The 18,581-nt window shown below is 34.9% G+C and overlaps 3 protein-coding genes across 5 annotated transcripts; 2 read left to right on the forward strand and 1 right to left on the reverse strand.

Moving 5' to 3' along the window:
- Nucleotides 1-389: 389 nt before the first annotated feature.
- Nucleotides 390-9,989, forward strand: LOC306851988 (glucagon-like peptide 2 receptor; the record flags this gene model as incomplete). The annotated part of the gene is made up of 13 exons (XM_079388535.1): nucleotides 390-461; nucleotides 2,880-2,976; nucleotides 3,092-3,196; nucleotides 3,729-3,850; nucleotides 3,928-4,031; nucleotides 4,449-4,605; nucleotides 5,511-5,670; nucleotides 5,790-5,850; nucleotides 6,226-6,292; nucleotides 7,397-7,485; nucleotides 7,575-7,713; nucleotides 7,930-7,971; nucleotides 8,928-9,989. 13 exons carry the CDS (start codon nucleotides 390-392, stop codon nucleotides 9,261-9,263), a joined length of 1,551 nt encoding a protein of 516 aa, XP_079244661.1. The 3' UTR covers nucleotides 9,264-9,989.
- A 1,566-nt stretch (nucleotides 9,990-11,555) lies between these two features.
- Nucleotides 11,556-13,199, reverse strand: LOC306852095 (recoverin-like; the record flags this gene model as incomplete). The annotated part of the gene is made up of 3 exons (XM_079388725.1): nucleotides 11,556-12,243; nucleotides 12,358-12,469; nucleotides 12,831-13,199. 3 exons carry the CDS (start codon nucleotides 13,197-13,199, stop codon nucleotides 12,128-12,130), a joined length of 597 nt encoding a protein of 198 aa, XP_079244851.1. The 3' UTR covers nucleotides 11,556-12,127.
- Nucleotides 13,200-14,986: 1,787 nt separating this feature from the next.
- Nucleotides 14,987-17,294, forward strand: LOC306851994 (6-pyruvoyl tetrahydrobiopterin synthase-like). 3 transcript variants are annotated; one of them, XR_013782546.1, is made up of 7 exons: nucleotides 15,074-15,264; nucleotides 15,750-15,829; nucleotides 15,957-15,979; nucleotides 16,090-16,146; nucleotides 16,394-16,464; nucleotides 16,544-16,744; nucleotides 17,120-17,290. XR_013782546.1 is itself a non-coding variant. In XM_079388553.1 (6 exons), exons 1-6 carry the CDS (start codon nucleotides 15,200-15,202, stop codon nucleotides 16,665-16,667), a joined length of 420 nt encoding a protein of 139 aa, XP_079244679.1. In that variant the 5' UTR covers nucleotides 14,987-15,199; the 3' UTR covers nucleotides 16,668-17,294. The 3 variants fall into 3 exon arrangements, 2 of the variants coding, with proteins under 2 accessions (XP_079244679.1, XP_079244678.1); XM_079388553.1 differs by having other exon boundaries at nucleotides 14,987-15,264; nucleotides 16,544-17,294; XM_079388552.1 differs by lacking the exon at nucleotides 17,120-17,290 and having other exon boundaries at nucleotides 15,080-15,264; nucleotides 16,394-16,713.
- The last annotated feature ends 1,287 nt before the right edge of the window (nucleotides 17,295-18,581 follow it).

The following is an 18,581-nucleotide window of genomic DNA, read 5'->3' on the forward strand; positions in this document are numbered from 1 at the left end:
GTTCCTACAGTTTTGATGATCTAATAATACATATGAAACTATTGATGAAATGCTCAGATGCTGTAACTGAATTGTTCTCTTTAAAACCTGTGTATGCTTTGTGTTTCATAAACCGTAACAGTGAAGTTCTCGTCTCTTGCCTTATCTTGATTGGCTGGGAAGGGCCAGAAGTGAAGCAGGACTGAGTGAAGCAGCGCAGGCGCTCTCATTTGGAGATTAGGCAACAGAAGGACCGGAGTGTGTGAACTCTGAGGCTCCCGCTCTCATCCAGACCAGAGCAGCCGAATGCTTGAGGACAGGAAACGCTATGAGTGAGAGGAGCTGCGGTGGCCTGAGGGACACGGTGTGACGTGCTGGAGCTCTGTTCATGGACAGGTGAATATTGAGCCATGTTCATGCTGCTCGTGGAGAGAAGAGCGGCGCTCAGAGTTCAGCTCTGGATTCTTCTCTACAGCGGCCAGGTGAGCCAATGACATTCACACATACGTCTCTGCACATCACTGTCAAATTACTTCAGAAGGGTCTAGAAAAAGTTCATTTGATACTTTTTAGCTTTGCAAACTGCAGTCAATACACTGTTTTACAAGAAAATACTGTTTCAGTCTTTACTTCAGTTGAGTATATTTTCTTTGTAACTATTTGTGAAATATACTAGCAATTTCTGAATCAAACTTGGTTAAAAAATAACTTGAAGTAGAAAAAATAATATAAAATAATAATAAAATAATTAAAAATAAAATTAGGTTTCTTAAGTTCCCTTTTTATTCTAAGTTATTAGGATAGTTAATAGGATAAAAAAAAAGAATTCTTTAATTATGGCAAAATATTTTATAAGAAAATTATTGGAAGATTATACGATCTACAGATGATGTTGCGTTTTACTTCTACTTCAAAATGTAATACAAATTTATTTTGTGAAAATGTTTTCAAATTACATCCTATATAAATGTTTTTTGGCCTAATAATAAGTTAAAAAGTAACTTGCAGTAGATAAAATAATAAAAGTAGAAATCATTAGTTTTTCAAAGTTGCAAATTATTGGAACATTATAAATTATACCGACATTTTACAAGAAAATATTATTTCAGTTTTTCTACTTCAATATTGCATGCATAATTCAGTGTGTTACTTGCCGTTGCTTTGTAATTATTTAAATAAAAACACTTTTTATGCAAAAATTTGTTTGTGGACCGAATCATATATCAAATGCTATATCTTGATATTATTATAAACGGATACCTAGGCATATCTCTGCCCATATGTTGTTATTTAAGCTCTCATAAATCCACATACCTTGAACGTTTTGCAGACAGACATGAATCTCTGGAGATTAGCACAGAGAGAGTTCGGCAGTGTTGGAGAAACATTGCAAAATATGCTCCAGATATGATAATCTGAATGTGATTTGTGTAAAGGTCTCTTAAACATTTATAATGTGATTAAACATTTACGATGCAGTGCAACTTATAAAAAGGTATACAAGAGCCTGTAAACGGTGGACAGTTTTGCAAGTTGCTATTAAAACCTGTATGGAAATATAGCCTAAGTGCTTTCTTAGTAACAGTTTAACTGAGAGGAGTCTGATATATTTTCCACACACTTATCAACTGCAAATTAGTAGTTTTGAAATGTACAAATTCTTGTAAACTGTCATTAAATCGGATGCCACATTTTATTTTAAGCTTTTAAATAAATAAAAAAATAAAAAATGTTGTTGTTGGTTTTTTTATGATTATTGAATTGATTATGCACAAAAAATAGATAAACAACTCTAAAATACAAAAGTGTCTGTGTGCATGTTGGTCACTTTCACAATTGTGTCAAATGTCAGCATATACAGTTTTGTGCAATCTTTGTGAGCTCAGTAGAGTTACAGTACATCGGAGAAGGTTATAACCCTCCCTTGTCTGTGCAGACATGATATTTCTAGGATTTGTTAACATTTAGGTGAAAGTTCTGAGTAAATCTTATTTATCAAATTAAACAGATTACGCTGAATCAAATGCATCAGTTGGGTAAATATGCAGTAACAGGATTGCAATCATATTATAAAACAGAAGTGAGATGTTGATTTTCAACCTCAGAATAGGGTTTTGTCCAGTAAATCCTGCTATTTGTGCATATACTGTCAGATCAGGAGGATGCACTCATTTTATGTGCTTAAAGTGCTCTTGTAATACAGTTCGTGTAATAAATGTTAGTATGGTTTTTGTAAAACACACTGGTTTTTCTATTACAAAATGTGGCTTAAATACATCTATAAGTATTGCTCATTTAGATTACTCACTTTAAATATGATTTAATATAGATGTACACTATTCACATTAATAAGTTTATTATAAGTATTAATATCTTTAGCAGTGTTTTATTACCTCTAGCCCTAATTATTATAGCATGAAAACATTAAGCCCAGTATTCAGAGTATCTGAAAATGAGTAACAAGAACGCATCCAAGCAACTGATGTTCAAGAGCTGGCATTGTAAATTAGGAAGAATGTAAATATTTATCTGTTCATCGTATCAGAAATGAAAATGTGTTTAATATCACCTCCAATGGCAAGCACACAGCACTCTTTGGTGTTATTATTCGAGATCTAATAAAACAAGATTCAAATTAGAAACTTCTAAAAACGCAAAATTGGTGACTAAAAGCTTGATAAAGTTATTGCTAAAAGAGAGAAAGATATGTTTGGGAGAACAACATAGACCTTTCCTCTGAGAACAGTTATAAATACTGCCATCTTGTGTTTGAAAAGGTGCCATTAATCGTATATCAAGCCAGTGAAACCATAAGATCTCATTATCACTCATTGTGCAATGCTTACTCTAAATCCACACCTTAACAGCCAGTAAATGTCATGTATTATGGTTTTGTAAAGGTCATGGGCTCCGTCCTGGATGATCTGATCTATAAACGTGGTGAATATCAAGAGAACTGTACACGATTCCTGAAAGCCACTTTCCCTACTGGAACTGGTGAGTGAAACCAGTTGAAATGTGTAAATATTTCTCTAAATATATATATATATATATATATATATACATACACACATACAGATTATACTTATCTCTTGTACAAATCACCCTATAGGAATTTTCTGCAATGGAACATTTGATGTTTTTGCCTGTTGGCCACATTCATCTCCTGGGATTGTATCTGTACCCTGCCCTCCTTATTTACCGTGGATCAAAGAAGGTCACTTATTCCATTCTAGTTTAACACTTAATATAGTTAAAAAGTTGTATCACTGCATTGTGTAGCTTTACTTTCTGAACTAAAAATAAAATTATATTATTAATTAATGTATTATTAATATAATGCTCACCAAGGCTGCATTTATTTGATACAGAAAAACAGCAATATTGTGAATTATTATTAAAATAACTGTTTTTGTATTGTAATATATTTTAAAATGTAAATCCAAGCACCAAGTCAGTATGTTACAATGATTTCTGAAGGATCACGAGACACTGAAGACTGGAGTAACGATGCTGAAAATTCAGATTTGATCACAGGAATAATCTACATTTTACAATTTATTCACAAAGAAAAGAGTTATTTTATATTGTAATAATATTTTACTGTACCAAATAAATGCAGTCTTGGTGAACAGAAGAGACTTCATTCAAAAACATTAAAAAATCCTAATGATTCCAAATGTTTGACTGATAATGTATTTTCTAATTAGACACTGTAAACATAAGAAATGTATGGTGTTCGTTTTCAGGTGCTACTGGAAACGTGTACAAGGAATGCACGGTCAACGGGACCTGGAAAACTGAGGAGAATTCCAGCACCGTATGGAGAAATCAGTCAGAGTGTGAAAACCATTATTTTTTCAAGTCCGAGGTGAATATTGCTACCGAACATTAAAAATATGATTTCCGTCACGGAATGATTTTTACAATAGTATCCTGCATACACAGGAAGAAGTGTTTCGGCAGTCTGTGCTGAGAGTCGTGTCCATTGTAGGATACTCACTGTCATTTTCCTCTCTTTGCTTGGCTGTTCTGATCATGAGTCTTCTGAGGTGAGCGGTGTTCTGCAGGGCTCGGTGTTTGGTCCCCTTATGTTTCTTAGTATAACTTTAAGATAGCTTGCAATAATGGTTTCCTTCACTATTTCTCATAACGCTTTAATCATAATCTCACTGGTTAATGCTGGATTCTATGCCATTAGTCGTACAGATGACGACAAACCATTGAATAATTTGGAATGTAGACACTATGCTGACATTTAACCAATGTTCTCTGTCACTGTACTTACATAATTTGATTTATTTTTGTACTTACATTTCCAAGCTTTGTTTTCATTAATCAAATAGATTCCATTCTGTCCTGTCCGGTCCTTTATTCTGTTCCAGCCCAGAGCTGGCTCCAGATATCTGATATCCTAATTTTATTTGTCCCTGACCAAGAAATAAATAATTTTTACCTGTTGTTTTCAGGAAGCTTCACTGTACGAGGAACTACATCCACATGAATCTCTTTGTATCATTCATATTTAGAGCAATAGCAGTAATTATCAAGGAGGTTATATTACATGTTACATATACCAACCTGCCCAGGGATGAGATCGGTTGGAACAGCTACACAAAATCTACGGTACAGAAACTTTTGCTTATGTCTGTTTTTAGATTTTTTTAGTTTTGTGGAATTATTTACATTTACATTTAGTCGTTTTGCAGACGCTTTTATCCAAAGCAACTTAAATTTGGGGAATACATATAGATTCATATAGAATACATGAAGGGGAATACTTCAAGATTCATCTTGAAGAGGCAATCAGACAAAGTGCTTGTAACACCAAGTCTCAGGCATTGTTCAAATAAGTACAAGCTAGCAAGGGAAGGAATAAATAAAGATAAAGATAAAGGTTTTTTAAAGTTTAGGATGAAGTCAAGTAGTGTAGAAAGAGATGAGCTTTCAGTTATTGCTTGAAGATTGACAGGGATCCAGCGCTCTGGATAGGAGTGGGAAGATCATTCCACCAATGGTGAACGAGAATGTTCTGGAGAGTGATTTTGAGCCTTTCTGTGATGGTACCACGATGTGTCGCTCACTAGCAGATCTCAGGCTTCTGGAGGGGATGTAGATTTGTAATAGTGAGTGGAAGTAGACGTGTGCTGAGCCTGTGGTTGTTTTATATGCAAGCATCAGTGTCTTGAACTTGATGCGAGCTGCGACTAGTAGCCAGTGCAAGCAGATAAAGAGAGGTGTAACATGGGCTCTATTGGGCTCGTTGAAGACCAGTTGTGCCGCTGCATTCTGAATCATTTGTAGAGGTTTGATGGAAGTCCAGCCAGAAGAGCATTGCAGTAGTCCAGCCTAGAAATTACAAGGGCCTGGACAAGAAGTTGTTCAGCATGCTCTGTCAGAAAGGGCCTGATCTTTCAAATAATGCAATTATTTCAAGGAATTACATCTGAGCAAGTCTGCAAAACGTACTGAATGTTATTTAAAAAAACAAAGACAAGACAAATGCAGTAATATAAATGTCAACCTTCCAGATTTTATTCATCTGCAAGGCCTCCAAGGTGTCGCTGGAATATTTTGTTGGGTGTAATTTCTTCTGGCTGTTAGTGGAGGCGATATTCCTGCATACGCTACTGTTCACTGTTGTTCTGACCAGGAAAAGACTTCTTAAGAAATATATGATTATAGGATGGGGTGAGGCTTGTTTTTTACTACATAAAAAATACTGTTTACTTTTTTATTTTCTTTAAAATATGTCATACATTTAAATATGACTTATTCATTCTCCGACTTTATCCAATGAACTCATTCAGGAACTCCATTACTGTTTGTGATTCCCTGGACTGTTGCCAAAACGTTGTATGAAAATAAAAGGTATGTGCCAGTTATACTTCTGATTCACACTTTAAAAAGGAGTTTTGTATGTAATACATCAAATCATTCGGGTGAGGAGGTATTTTATGGTGGAATAAATGTTCTTGGTAATGATATGCACTGAATAAATGGTGTAGGATTAACTTTAAAACTATTTGCAGTCAGAAATTAATATTCAATTTCACAAATAATTACTTTTAAACTGTTAAATTGTATTTTTTTTTGTTAAATGTACTCCAGTAATCTTCAAAAAAAGTTCTCATGTATATAATGACATTATATTTCTTAATAAATAATTGTAACTATAGTTAAAATAAATTTGGTAAATCATTTATGTATTATTTATAAATAATAATATGTTTCCTTTTTCTAAAGCTGTTGGTTAAATAACATCGGATGGATCTGGTGGATAATTAGAGTCCCAATAACATTATCAGTGATTGTGAGTATAATGCCTTGTGAATTTAATTTAAAATGGCTTGTTTTTCTTTTGTAGTTGTTTTCTTTTGATGCCATATTTAATATGAAGACTGTGGAAGGAGAAAAGCAGGGTTAGTTGGTTTACATCTGTTCTGCTGTCATGCTGTAATGCTGATTTCACTGTAGCTGAAGCCGTTCCTCGTGTCACGTCTCATGCTGGTCACGAGCTCATGGGAACGAGCCGGAAAACATAACAGTTACAGTGGATCAAACCGGTCGTTCTGCATCACCGCTGATTACAAGCTGTACAAGCCTTTATTATTCAGAGGCAGATCATCAGTTAATAAATGTACATGTAAAATCCTAAATCCTTTTGTAATAAATTTCATTCTATAAATCATAAAAATATATAAAAGAGTCTATGTGTGTATGTATTAATGGTGTCAAAAGATTAATCACAATTATATTCCAAAATAAAAGTTTTTGTTTACATATAATATATGTGCGTATAATGTGTATATTATGTATACAAACACATGCATGTGTATGTTTAAGAAAAAAAATATGTTTATATTTTCAATATATTTATATATAATATAAAATCTAAGATTATAAATATATACATGTAAATATTTTCTAAATATTTACTGTGTATATATATATATATATATATATATATATATATATATATATATATATATACACATATAATAATATGAACAGTACACCTACATAAACAAAAACTTTTATTTTGGATGTGATTAATCGTGATTAATCTTTTGACAGCAGCCACAGCACTAGTAAATAGTTGCTTAGTAAACATGTAAAATCAGATAATTTTGCAACAAATTTAAATAAATTTTGATTAAATATAGGGTATTAAAAATAATAAAATCAACTTAATTTACACCCAATCATTCTCAAAAAAGTCAGTGGATAAACATGCATGCGAAAACAAATACAACTTTTGTTATTAATTTCAGTGAAATTAAATCAATTTTGATAAAAGATATAGTAATAACAAAAATAATCTATACTTAATTACCACTCAGTCGATACTTGTAAGGAAATATGAATCAAACACAAGTAAAATGTTGATATAATCATACGCTCACTTGTCTTTCAGGTCATTTTTTGCATTTTTCTTAAAATCATCAGACTTTTGCTGTCTAAGTTAAAGGCTGACCAGCTGAAGTTCACTGACTACAGATACAGGTTAGTCACTGGTTTATCTGAAATACATTTGCCCATATACAACTGATGGTGACAAGACTCGTTTCATGTGATTTGCATCTGTTTCTCAGTCTAGCCAGAGCAACGCTTGTGTTGATTCCTCTACTCGGGGTCCATGAGATCGTCTTTACCTTAATTATAGATGAATCAGTTGAGGGAAGCAGCCGCTACGCTCGAAACTTCGTCAATCTGACCCTGAGCTCTTTCCAGGTGACAAAATGCTTGTTTTTCCTTGTTGACTAGAACACTGAAAAAAAATTGGGTTTATTCAGAAATTGCTCGTGAATTTCACCAGTGATTACAAAGAAAAGGCAAGTAGTTCACTGAATTATGTGTTTGTAACTGTACTGTAAACTTGATGTACAACATTGAAAAATCATTTTAAATTGTATTTTACCTCTAACTGTGAGCTTTATTGTTCAACAGGGTCTTTTAGTTGCAGTACTATACTGCTTTGCAAATGGAGAGGTACGTTTGGTGAAGATATTTGAACTTTAACCCTCATAATTCATTTAAAATCTAGATACTATTTTCACATTCCTGTCCTGTTGTTTTATAATTTATAATCAGCAACTTCTCATTAATAAAGAAACATTTCAAAATTGTAAATGTTACTATGTTAGTGCCATGTTATTACTGCATTTACCCCTTTTATTAATTAAAAAAGTGAGAAATTCTTTGGAATTTATAACTACACCTGTACCACACCAAAAAAACCTATGATGCAGAATATCTAGATATTTTTTCCATACTGATGAGATTTGTTTTATCTCATTTTTATATATCTATATACTGTATCTATGCCATTGTATGAAATTGATAAGAACATATAATCTGATCATTACTGGTATTAACCCCATTGGAATAAATAAAATGTAATTCAATTCCTTTGAATTTATAACTCATGATTGCTCAAAAAAAATCCAAATGTATGAAACTAACATGGTTATTTCTTACAAAACATGTAAACAAATATTACTCTGAAACTTTGTCAAACAAAATAAATGTATTTTATTTGCATAAACTTTCAGATGAAAAAATGGATGCATTTTGCATGTTGCAGTGGTTTGTCAGTAGATGTACATATTCATGTTTATCATCGAAATCGTGTCCCAAAAGTGTGTGAGATATGAGGGAAAGGAAAAAAATAAATAACTTCATAGATCATTTTACAAAAAGTATTTTTGAGACCTAACAGTGCTTCATATATACCTGAAGATATATATAGACCTGAACTTGAAACATTTCATTAGTGGTTATTTCTTTTAAAAAATAATTGTAAAAACCTGGGGGGGAAAAAGAAGATAAACAATTGTGTATTTTGAGGGTCTTACAGCATTTGCAAAATGTTGTTCCCTTACTTAAAAGGTTAAGTGTGAGAATATGTTTGACCATAGACCTAACTTTGGCAACGTGTCCTCCAGGTCCAGGCTGAGCTGAAGAAGAGGTGGCAGCTGTTCATTTCCTCCAATCACTTCGAGGTACACAACTGCTTTGCAGATATTCACCCCAAACACCTGTGGAAGTGCTCACAAAAGAGACCCGGACAAACCACAGAACAGAGCGAATCCAATGAGGAGGGAAGCCACGCCCCCACACAGGGACATCCGCTGCAGGTGGCCGTCCAATCAGCAGAGGACGTGATGTGTGGGCGGAGCTCCGGCCTGGAGTTTTACACGAGGAAGAGCCTCTCCAGCAGTGATGGGGAAATGACTTTAGGAGAGACGATGGAGGAGATCATAGAGGAGAGTGAGTTTTAACGTCTGTCATTGGCCCCCGTTTCAGAATTATTTTTCTATAAATATGTAATTAAGGATGTATATATATATACTTTAACTACTGTAAATGGCTTCCATGATGTTTTTGATACCTGATTTTTGTATATAATGCAAGGTGTTTGGATGGAGCTCCACAATCTAAGCTTTGAAATTCCCGACAAAGTTCTTTTGTTGTTTATTTGAAATTGCAGTGGTCAAATAATGGCCAATTCAACAATAGTTCATTGAACAGCAAGAGTAGTGAAAACATGGAAGGACATGAAGACTTTGTTCTCCTAACTATGCTAGATAATATTGTTAAAGGTGGGGTAAGCGATTTCTGGTAGCCAGTGTTGATATTTGAAATCACCAAAACAAACATGCCCCTATGCCAAAAGAGTCTCACACATGGGTGTCGGAAGCAAAATACATGTGGGTGGGTCCTCCCCCAGAAAAAAAATTACTGGGAGTATTTGCCATTTTCTGTAGTCTGGTGCCTTTTAATTAACGGAAACAGGCCTCCTTGTTGGCAGGTGTTATTTACATTACCTATGCCCACTAAAGTTACAGCATTACAAACGACGGCTATTTTAACACATCTTCAGTGGCACAGGTGGTAAATCATGTAGTGTTTTTGACACGAGCGACCTGAGTTCACGTCCGCCTTTTGGAGAAATGGTTCTTCTCCCTTTTCACATCTCATATTGTATCGGAAAGACATTTGTTTTCAATAAAAAATAAAAATGAAGGAAATAATGGAAAAGTTTAAATAAAGTACCGGGAAGGGTTAGGTGTATCTGAGCAGCAGATACGCCAAGATGCTTTGTTTACTTTGCTGTGTCGCGGTAGTGCAGCAGGCGCGAGTAACTAGTGAAAACACAGAATGGAGTTATATGGACTGAATTAGCCAAGTGGAATAGATTTGAGGAAGCAGCAGTGTGAAATTCAAGGCTGTAGCTAAATGGAGTTTAATCTACTAGGGCATTCGTCATGGATTTGACTGACAGCACTCTGAAAAGTGCACGGACATATTCGCTGAATTAGACACGGGAAAAGTGGGTGGGTCCAATGTCTTTGGTCTTCAAAAGTGTGTGGGTCCTGTCCCACCCACATACAATGGTTCCGACGCCCATGGTTTCGCCCCTATTTTGATAGCTCCGCCCCACACATATGTAGCGTATGCAACCCAGGCAACGATTAGTTCTGTGAAACAAAGCAAAACCAATGTTACACCATGTCTACACCCACTACACCCAGTCAGTAGCCCTGTGTCCCAAAGTGCATACTACCCACAATATCTGCCCTAAATAGTATTGAAAATTCACATAGAATTTAGGATGGATAGTATGCATATTGGGACGCAGGCTAGGTGTGTTGAACTTGAAGCGGCGCTGTGCAGAATGATCAGTTTATAACAAAGTACCGCGAGAGCGATAAGAGATCAGACAGATCCTTATGCTTTCGAATCGCTCTCGCAGAACTTTGATATCATACACTGATCATTCTTCGCAGCACCGCTTCAAGTCGAAGACACCTATTATAATCAGTGATGCTGTCTACACTGGATGCTGTGCGGTACAACAAATCTCCGACAGAAAACTGCTGCTGCGTTCTATTTATGACATGCTGACACAAATTTCAAATGATTTTAATGGGTCGCTTTATCGCGTCCAGTGTAGGCAGACTTTAGCTGTTGTGGCGTGGCACATCCAGTGTATTGCTCACCTATCGGGAATAAACAAAGCAACCTCGGCGTCCGATCGCAGGCCTTCCGCTCCTTGAGTTCTCTCCAGCGCTGGAAAGCTGATCCGATATTTACACGGGTCCCACTTCTTGGCTTATCGTTCCGCAGATATTTTCCTCTTTTGTTTTTTTATCCGCCATCTCTCTTTCTGTCGCTCGGCTCGGCTAATGGCCGTCCTGTTCACTGAACGCTCTCTCCTCCACATCATGAGTAGACACGCTGATTGGCTACAAGTTTGTTTTGGTGCTCGGCCCCAACTCAGTTTTCTAAAGTGTTTTTGAAAAATGACATACCCCACCTTTAAATGCAATTTATTGCATTTAGATTTGCATTTTTCTTGCATTTTGGGGTCAAATTTAAATGCAATTTAATATTCATTTAGCTTTGTATCTTTTCCTGCATTTTTGTTTGTCAAAATGCACCAGTTGAGAGACACTTTTTTAATTGCACATTGATTTGCATCTTAATCTGCATTTTGATGTTTTTTTTTTTTTTTTTTACTTTGCAAAGGCAGTGCAATTAAATTAACAGAACAATTAGACAACAAATTTCTCCCTCATTGTATGTTTATTTGGTCAAACAGCCTATTGGAAGATCCGATATCTGGAAAAACCCTTGGTGTCTTAATGTTTATGCATGTATACTGGTAATAATAGAATGCTACTCAATGTAAAACATAAGTAGTACTAGTAGAATACTAAAATTAAACTGTTTGCATGACTGTTACATATAGCGTTTTATTCATGAGCAAACGAGTCTGAAGCAAAATTGTGGATTATTTACATAATTTGCATGTGGTTTCACAGCACATGATTTGCGATGACTGTGAATGTGACCATGTCTTTGACTCTTTCTTGCCAGTGGACTGATTGTATCTGTGTATTTCACTGTAACTCAGTGTCTAGATATCCAGCTTTTCCATTTTTATCTGTCCATTTCGTTTCATGTTTTCTATTGCAGCATTATTACATGTATATTTCAAGGCACATATTGTATTGAAATCTCGGACCACACATAACAGCAGAAATCAAAAGCATTACAGTGCACATGAAGCAAAAGAATCAGATCGTAGTAAAACGCAAGCCAGCAGCAATTAAAAAACAAAAAAACAAAAAAAAAAACATTATTGCTTCTCTTTGAGCCTCTCTTGGACCTTTTGTGGTTCGTCAAACTGAATCAGACGGAGGATGTTCTTATTGTCCATAACTCCTTGAATGAACTCGCCCTCTGTAATTTTACCTGATGATGATACAGAGAAAATGCATTCTTCAAAACTCAATAAAGCTTATTCTGTTAAAGGGGATGTATCTTTGTCACACATTTATAATGCAACACATACTAAAACTCGCTTACCGTTTTCTTTTTTCCCAAAGAAGTCCCAAATTTTATCTGTTCGTTTTTCAGGAGTATTCTCATCATCCAGAAGTTTTTTCTGGTCTTCTTTGGAGATCATGTTAAATATTGACTGCAAAGAAGAGCAAAGAGACTGTACATATTCTGATGAGAGTACATTACAATAAATGCTGGGCAGTAACTGATTACATGTAATCTGGATTACTCCCATAATTTTCCTTAATTTTTTAAAACATTCTACCACTTATTTACATTTGGAAAGCCTTCCAGTTTTAGGGAACTACTCACATAGGCAATTTTCAATCTAAAGTAATCTAAAAGTCAGAATACAATCACCTAATGTGTAATCCAATGGATTACATTACAAACTACAATTTCCGTCATGCAATCTGTAATCAGTAATGGACTACAATTTGTAAGCAATCCACCCAGCAATGATTACAATGTCTACATCAATCTGTGCTAGTTTTCACCTTCACTATTTCATGAATCTCGTTTTTGGTGATGGTGCCGTTCCTGTCCACGTCGTACAGAGCGAAGGCCCACTCCAGCTTCTCGACGGTCTTCCTTGAGGATGTCAGATGCAGAGCCACGATGTACTCTTTAAAGTCCAGCGTCCCGTCGCTGTTAGCGTCGAAGCTCCTGAAGACGTGCTGAGCGTAAGCCTTGGGATCGGCGTCGGGGAAGAAGCTGGCGTAGATGCTCTCAAACTGCTCCTGGCTGATGCGGCCTGTCAGGAACTTCTGGTACCAGGTGTAAAGCTGCTCCTCGCTGTACTTGGTGTTCATCTTCAGCTCCTCCAGAAGCTCTTTGGAAAGCGCTCCACTTTTAGCATTGCCCATTTTGTGAACTGTAACTGAGTGTCCAGGATAATGGCACTGTCTGCTATTTAAACTCAACCGAGGATTAAAGAGAACAAAGTGATTATAGCTGAAGCGACTTTTGATTTGATAGTTGGCAGACAAGGAGTTAGTCTTGAAAGACTATGAGTTTATGTAACAGCAGGAGACCTCCTGATCTTATTTGATGCATTCGGATTAAACCACAATATGGCAGCATGCTATTACAAAACCAGTTTACTGGGGTGATGTTTGCCTACATGTGTGTTAATTAAGGTCCCTTTTGCAGTGAGTGCATGCAAATTAATATCATTCTACAGTACAGTTTACGAACCAACACTTTTACTATTTTTGGTTTGTGAGAGTGTTCAAGAACATTTTTTTTTTTTTTTGCACAGTGGTAACTAATTTATATGTTAATAAATGTTATTTATAATATATAATTTAAATTTTATGATAAGCTATGTAACAATAATATTATAAGATCAACACACAAAAAAAAACATGAATAATATTTGGATTACACAGAGATAACATTGTTATATACAGTTTTATATATAATAAAAATAACAGAAAGTCTTCCAGTTTTGTGGAAATTAACACAGAGATCAGTCATAATTCAGGCGGCTATACAGCATTTGACCATTGGATTTGCAAAAATCATTTCAGCTTTAAGAAGTGTTTCAACACTGCATCAATTACTGATGAACACATTCATTTTTATTTGAATTCTCACTCAGTCGGTTATTTTACCATGTATTACTTAGGAAGGTATGTTTGTCATTAGAATGCACAAATTCACAAATTTATTTGTCATCTGATCCTCTAATATAATGATCTTCACCTAATATCATTTCATTTGAAGTACTCCTGAGATTTTAAAATAAATATTTTAATAATGAAGCATCACATTTGCATGTTCTCTGACACTGGTTATGGCCAAATGGCAGGTAAACAAATACATTTTAATTTTTTTGAGTAAGTGTTAGGCTATATTTTGAGTCATTTTAAAATTATTTGTTTTAATTTAACATTTGTATGATTTTATTAAATATTAGTTTTTCACCCCCCTGCAGTTCCTTCTCAAACCCAGTTTGGGAAACATTGACAATTTTCTATGCACTTCGTGTTGCTGATATTGATAACAATAGAATATATTTTCTTACTCCTTGTATTTTTATATATCAATATGGTACAAAATGATTCTAGTTAAATCATTGTGAAAAATTAGATCTAATGTTTGCCTACACGTACATTTATCAAGGTACATATTTTGCATACATATTTTGTACATGCAAATGTAATATGGGATTAATATTAGAGATAAAGAACTGGTAACATATTTTTGGTATCATTATAAAATCAACGCATATGCACAAAAACGTTAATAATATTCAGATTAAAGCATATTATATGTTGTTACAAAACAAATGTACAATATTATGCTACAATATTATTAATGAATATATAATTAAATGTGTGTGTGCGCGCGCGCGATCAAAATACGGACAATAATATTTGATTAAATCACAATATTGTAGTTGTTACTGTTTGCCTTGTATGCTATATTTGTCAGGATCCATATTTTGCAATGAGATTATATATGCTTTTTGCACAGCGGTAATTTTTCATATTAATAACAATGAATATGTTTTATAATAATAATGTATAAATTAATTAAATGTATTTATAGTTATAATTGAGATGTAATATTTCATTTTAATTTAACATTAAATGATATTATAAAATGCAGAAAAACGTGAATAATTTGGAAGACACATGACGCTCATGAGCAGAATCATGCACGAGGAAAGTGCTGATGTAATGATATATAATAGATTAGCATGTTATGCATGGGGGCGGATCGATGAAGCCACGCCTCCACTAAACTGAAATTGAACTGAAAATCATGAAATGTATATTATTATAGCGTGAAGCTCCAGTGCAGTGCAGCTGTGATTATAAAGCATCATAAACACACTCTCCTATTCATCTTCATCATCATGTCTGAGCGCATCGGCTTCATCACGCGCGTGCAGAGCTTCAGCGCCTGCCATCGTTTACACAGGTAAGTTACTGTGAGCAAATAAACCACGGTTTGCCTTCTAACCTCCCCTAATGCGCTTTGTGGTCGATAGTAAGTCTGGTTTTATGTCGATATCGCAGTACAGCTCTGCATACATCCGTTGAACGCTGTCGTTGTACTTTACACTTTGCATCGTGAACCTTTCTCATTTCAACAAGCAAAATGTGAATCTGGGTTTGGGTAAATCTATGCACATTATTCCAACAATCAGTCTGAATTCTGAATAATAATTGCAAACTGTTGCAGGAAGTCCGAAACATGTTGCGTCAACACGAAGGAATTATGGGAAATGTAGTTTTTTACCAGCCTGACTAAATGTTAACAGCTGCTTATTTTAAGTCATTGGCAAAAGTATTAATTTAAATAATAATACTAATTAGTAGTAGAAGTAGTAACCGAGTAGTAGTGGTGGTGGTAGTATTAATTTTTATTATTATAATTTTTTTTTATTAAATTATTTATTTTAGCAAATCTTTAAGTGATGAGGAGAACAAAAGAATATTTGGAAAATGCAACAATCCTAATGGCCATGGTCATAACTACACAGGTAAGTTATTATACATGTACTGGCAATAAATTATGATCACATACATCGTTAACCTTAGTAATGATTATGTCTCATATTTCATTCATGCACACAAGTAAACAAGTTGTTGTTGCTTACATTTTTCTAGTTGAAGTGACAGTTCGTGGAAAGGTATGTAACAACCATGTTAGGTAAAAAAAAAAAAAAGCACATTTTAATACTGAAGAATCTGGTGTATTGTAATATTTGTACATGCATAAAATGGTTATTTGTTTTCATAGATTGACAGAAACACAGGAATGGTAATGAACCTTACTGATCTGAAGGATTATATTGAGGTACGGCCATCTGTACACTTAATAAATAAAAATACCTGAATTTAATATTTATATTTGAGTTAATTTAACATAACTAAACATTGTTTTTTACTAATAAATTCTATCTTTAACATGGACATATTTTAAGTCATTGTCAAATTTGTTATTATTCTTCATTTTTATTTTTAAATGTAATTTTTATTTTAGCAAATCATATATGCACACGTGCAAGGGCTAAACATTGTTAATAAGTTATGTTTGTTTTTAGGAGGCCATCATGAAACCTCTTGACCATAAAAATCTGGATCTGGATGTGCCGTATTTTGCTGATGTTGTCAGGTATGACTCTCTTTCTGCCACATATCTGTCACAATACAGTTGTTTTAATGATATTTTCATGTTTATTTCTTTTATGCAGCACCACAGAAAACCTGTCAGTGTTTATTTGGGACAGTATGGTACAGCTTCTCCCATCCGGCAGCCTGTATGAGATCAAAATATATGAAACGGACAAAAATATTGTGGTATACAGAGGTGAATAGCGTATGAGCTGCTTGTGTTCATGCGGCTACTCTCAGTACAGCAGCGAACAGCGATTGATTTCAAGAAAGTATATTAGGTGAGAGCGGCACCTGCTGTGTTTCACTACACTATGGGATTAATGTAAATCAGTGGGAATTTGGCTCAGCTGTCCAGCATGTGAGATTGATCCTATTACACACAGAGATTACACACACACACACACACACACACACACACACACACACACACACACAATCTTTTTCCAAATTAATTAGCAGCCTTCCCCTCGTCTCTATGGACCCATATTTATTCTCCAAGTAAACCTTTTTGAATAAATAAAAATAAATTTGAACTACTGAATATTAAAAAAATATTTTTAGTACTTAAGTGTTTCAATTATGTATCCTTTGCTAATACTCAAATTTTTTCAATGCATTTTCTAAAAAAAAATGTTCATTTCTACTTCCAATAGATGGCGCTACAAGTGTCTCAGATTTCATTCCAATAAAGTTTGCCATCAAAAACCTGTGTCAAGATATAAATCTCTGTGTAATCGAGGAAACGATGTTACACATTTTGATATTTTGTTGTTCTAGATATTTGACTGTGCTTCTCTTTGGAAGATTAAACACTTCACCAGCAGCCGGACTGCTTCATGTCTATGTGGTTTATATTTGGGGAAATGCTTGGCAGAGAATGCATCAAAAGGACTTCAAATAAAAAATATTGCATGATACATTAACCTCACTGATGTAAGGATTATCAGTGAGAAAGAGTCAATCTAACTGATTTCCATGCACTCTTCAAACGTCATAAGACACGGATGGCAGCGAAGAAAACTGATTCGATCTTTAATACCGAAGTCCTACTGTAAGCTTAATATTATGCTTGTCCTGACATGCTTTAATTTTGGGAGGTGATCTGTCCAGGTGGAATTTGTGCTGGTTGTCTGACTGGATACATCAGTAAAGACCCTGGCACGCATGCATGTGTGTTTACACGGCTACGGCACCTGGCCAGGATCACCATTAACATGGAGTAAAGTTTGACATAGAAATGGTTTATATCACTTGCCAGACCAAGACATTGCATTTAAAGGAGTAGTTCAGCTAAAATAAAAATGTGTTCACTCTCAGGCCATCCAAGATGTAGATGAGTTTGTTTCTTCATCAGATTTGGAGAAATGTAGAGAAAAGCTGCGTGTTTGTAAGAAACTGTTTTGGCATATAAACTGTGCTTGGGCTGTGCACATTTCTCTCCTGATTCAGACTTTTATTTTAGGATGGAAAAAGGCATCAATTAAAGCATCCCAAATTCCTGAAGATAAAGCATGTCAGCGGTTTAAATAGTGAGTGGAGTTCAGGTGAAAGGATCGCTGTATATTCAAGAGCTCAGCACACTGGCACGCATACAAAGAGAAATGTGGGTTATCGTTTAATATGAATATAGAGACCAAACAAAAGCAGCATTCAGAGTGAGATGGCATGAATCCAGACAGCAATCTGATGAGCTTCTCGGTCTAATGGCTTTACGCTGAATTCTGCCTATTGTTTTGGTATTTTGATTGATATCAGAGTCACTGAAATAAAGGGCTTTAGCTCGACCGGTAGCTCTTGTTTGAACACATGCTGTGAAGGAGAATATTGCTCTCAGTTCATAAATCTCTGGCGATGTACTACAGAGTAAACACTCAGAAGAGAGCACGACTTAGAAATGTGCTGTAATACATCACACTAATCTGACCTCAGCGCTCACACTGAACTCTTGACCTGCTTCAGTGCGTTCAGTGTTTGTCATAAATATTTATTATACATCCACACTGTACGTATAGAGGAAATATTTCTCAGGGTACGTCTATTTCTGCATAGAGTCTCAGCTACAAGAAAACCACTCAGGAAAAGTACAGCTAATAACATCACATGACAACATGCCCT

The sequence above is a fragment of the Barbus barbus genome (genome assembly GCF_936440315.1).
Source record: "Barbus barbus genome assembly, chromosome: 32".
Taxonomy (NCBI): domain Eukaryota; kingdom Metazoa; phylum Chordata; class Actinopteri; order Cypriniformes; family Cyprinidae; genus Barbus; species Barbus barbus.

Bases quoted from the DNA above. Each gene is read 5' to 3' on its own strand.
- LOC306851994 (XM_079388552.1), top strand. From the start codon at position 15,200: ATGTCTGAGCGCATCGGCTTCATCACGCGCGTGCAGAGCTTCAGCGCC. The intron at 15,830-15,956 runs GTAAGTTATTAT...ACATTTTTCTAG, and splicing joins CCATGGTCATAACTACACAG to TTGAAGTGACAGTTCGTGGA. The intron at 15,980-16,089 runs GTATGTAACAAC...TTGTTTTCATAG, and splicing joins AAGTGACAGTTCGTGGAAAG to ATTGACAGAAACACAGGAAT.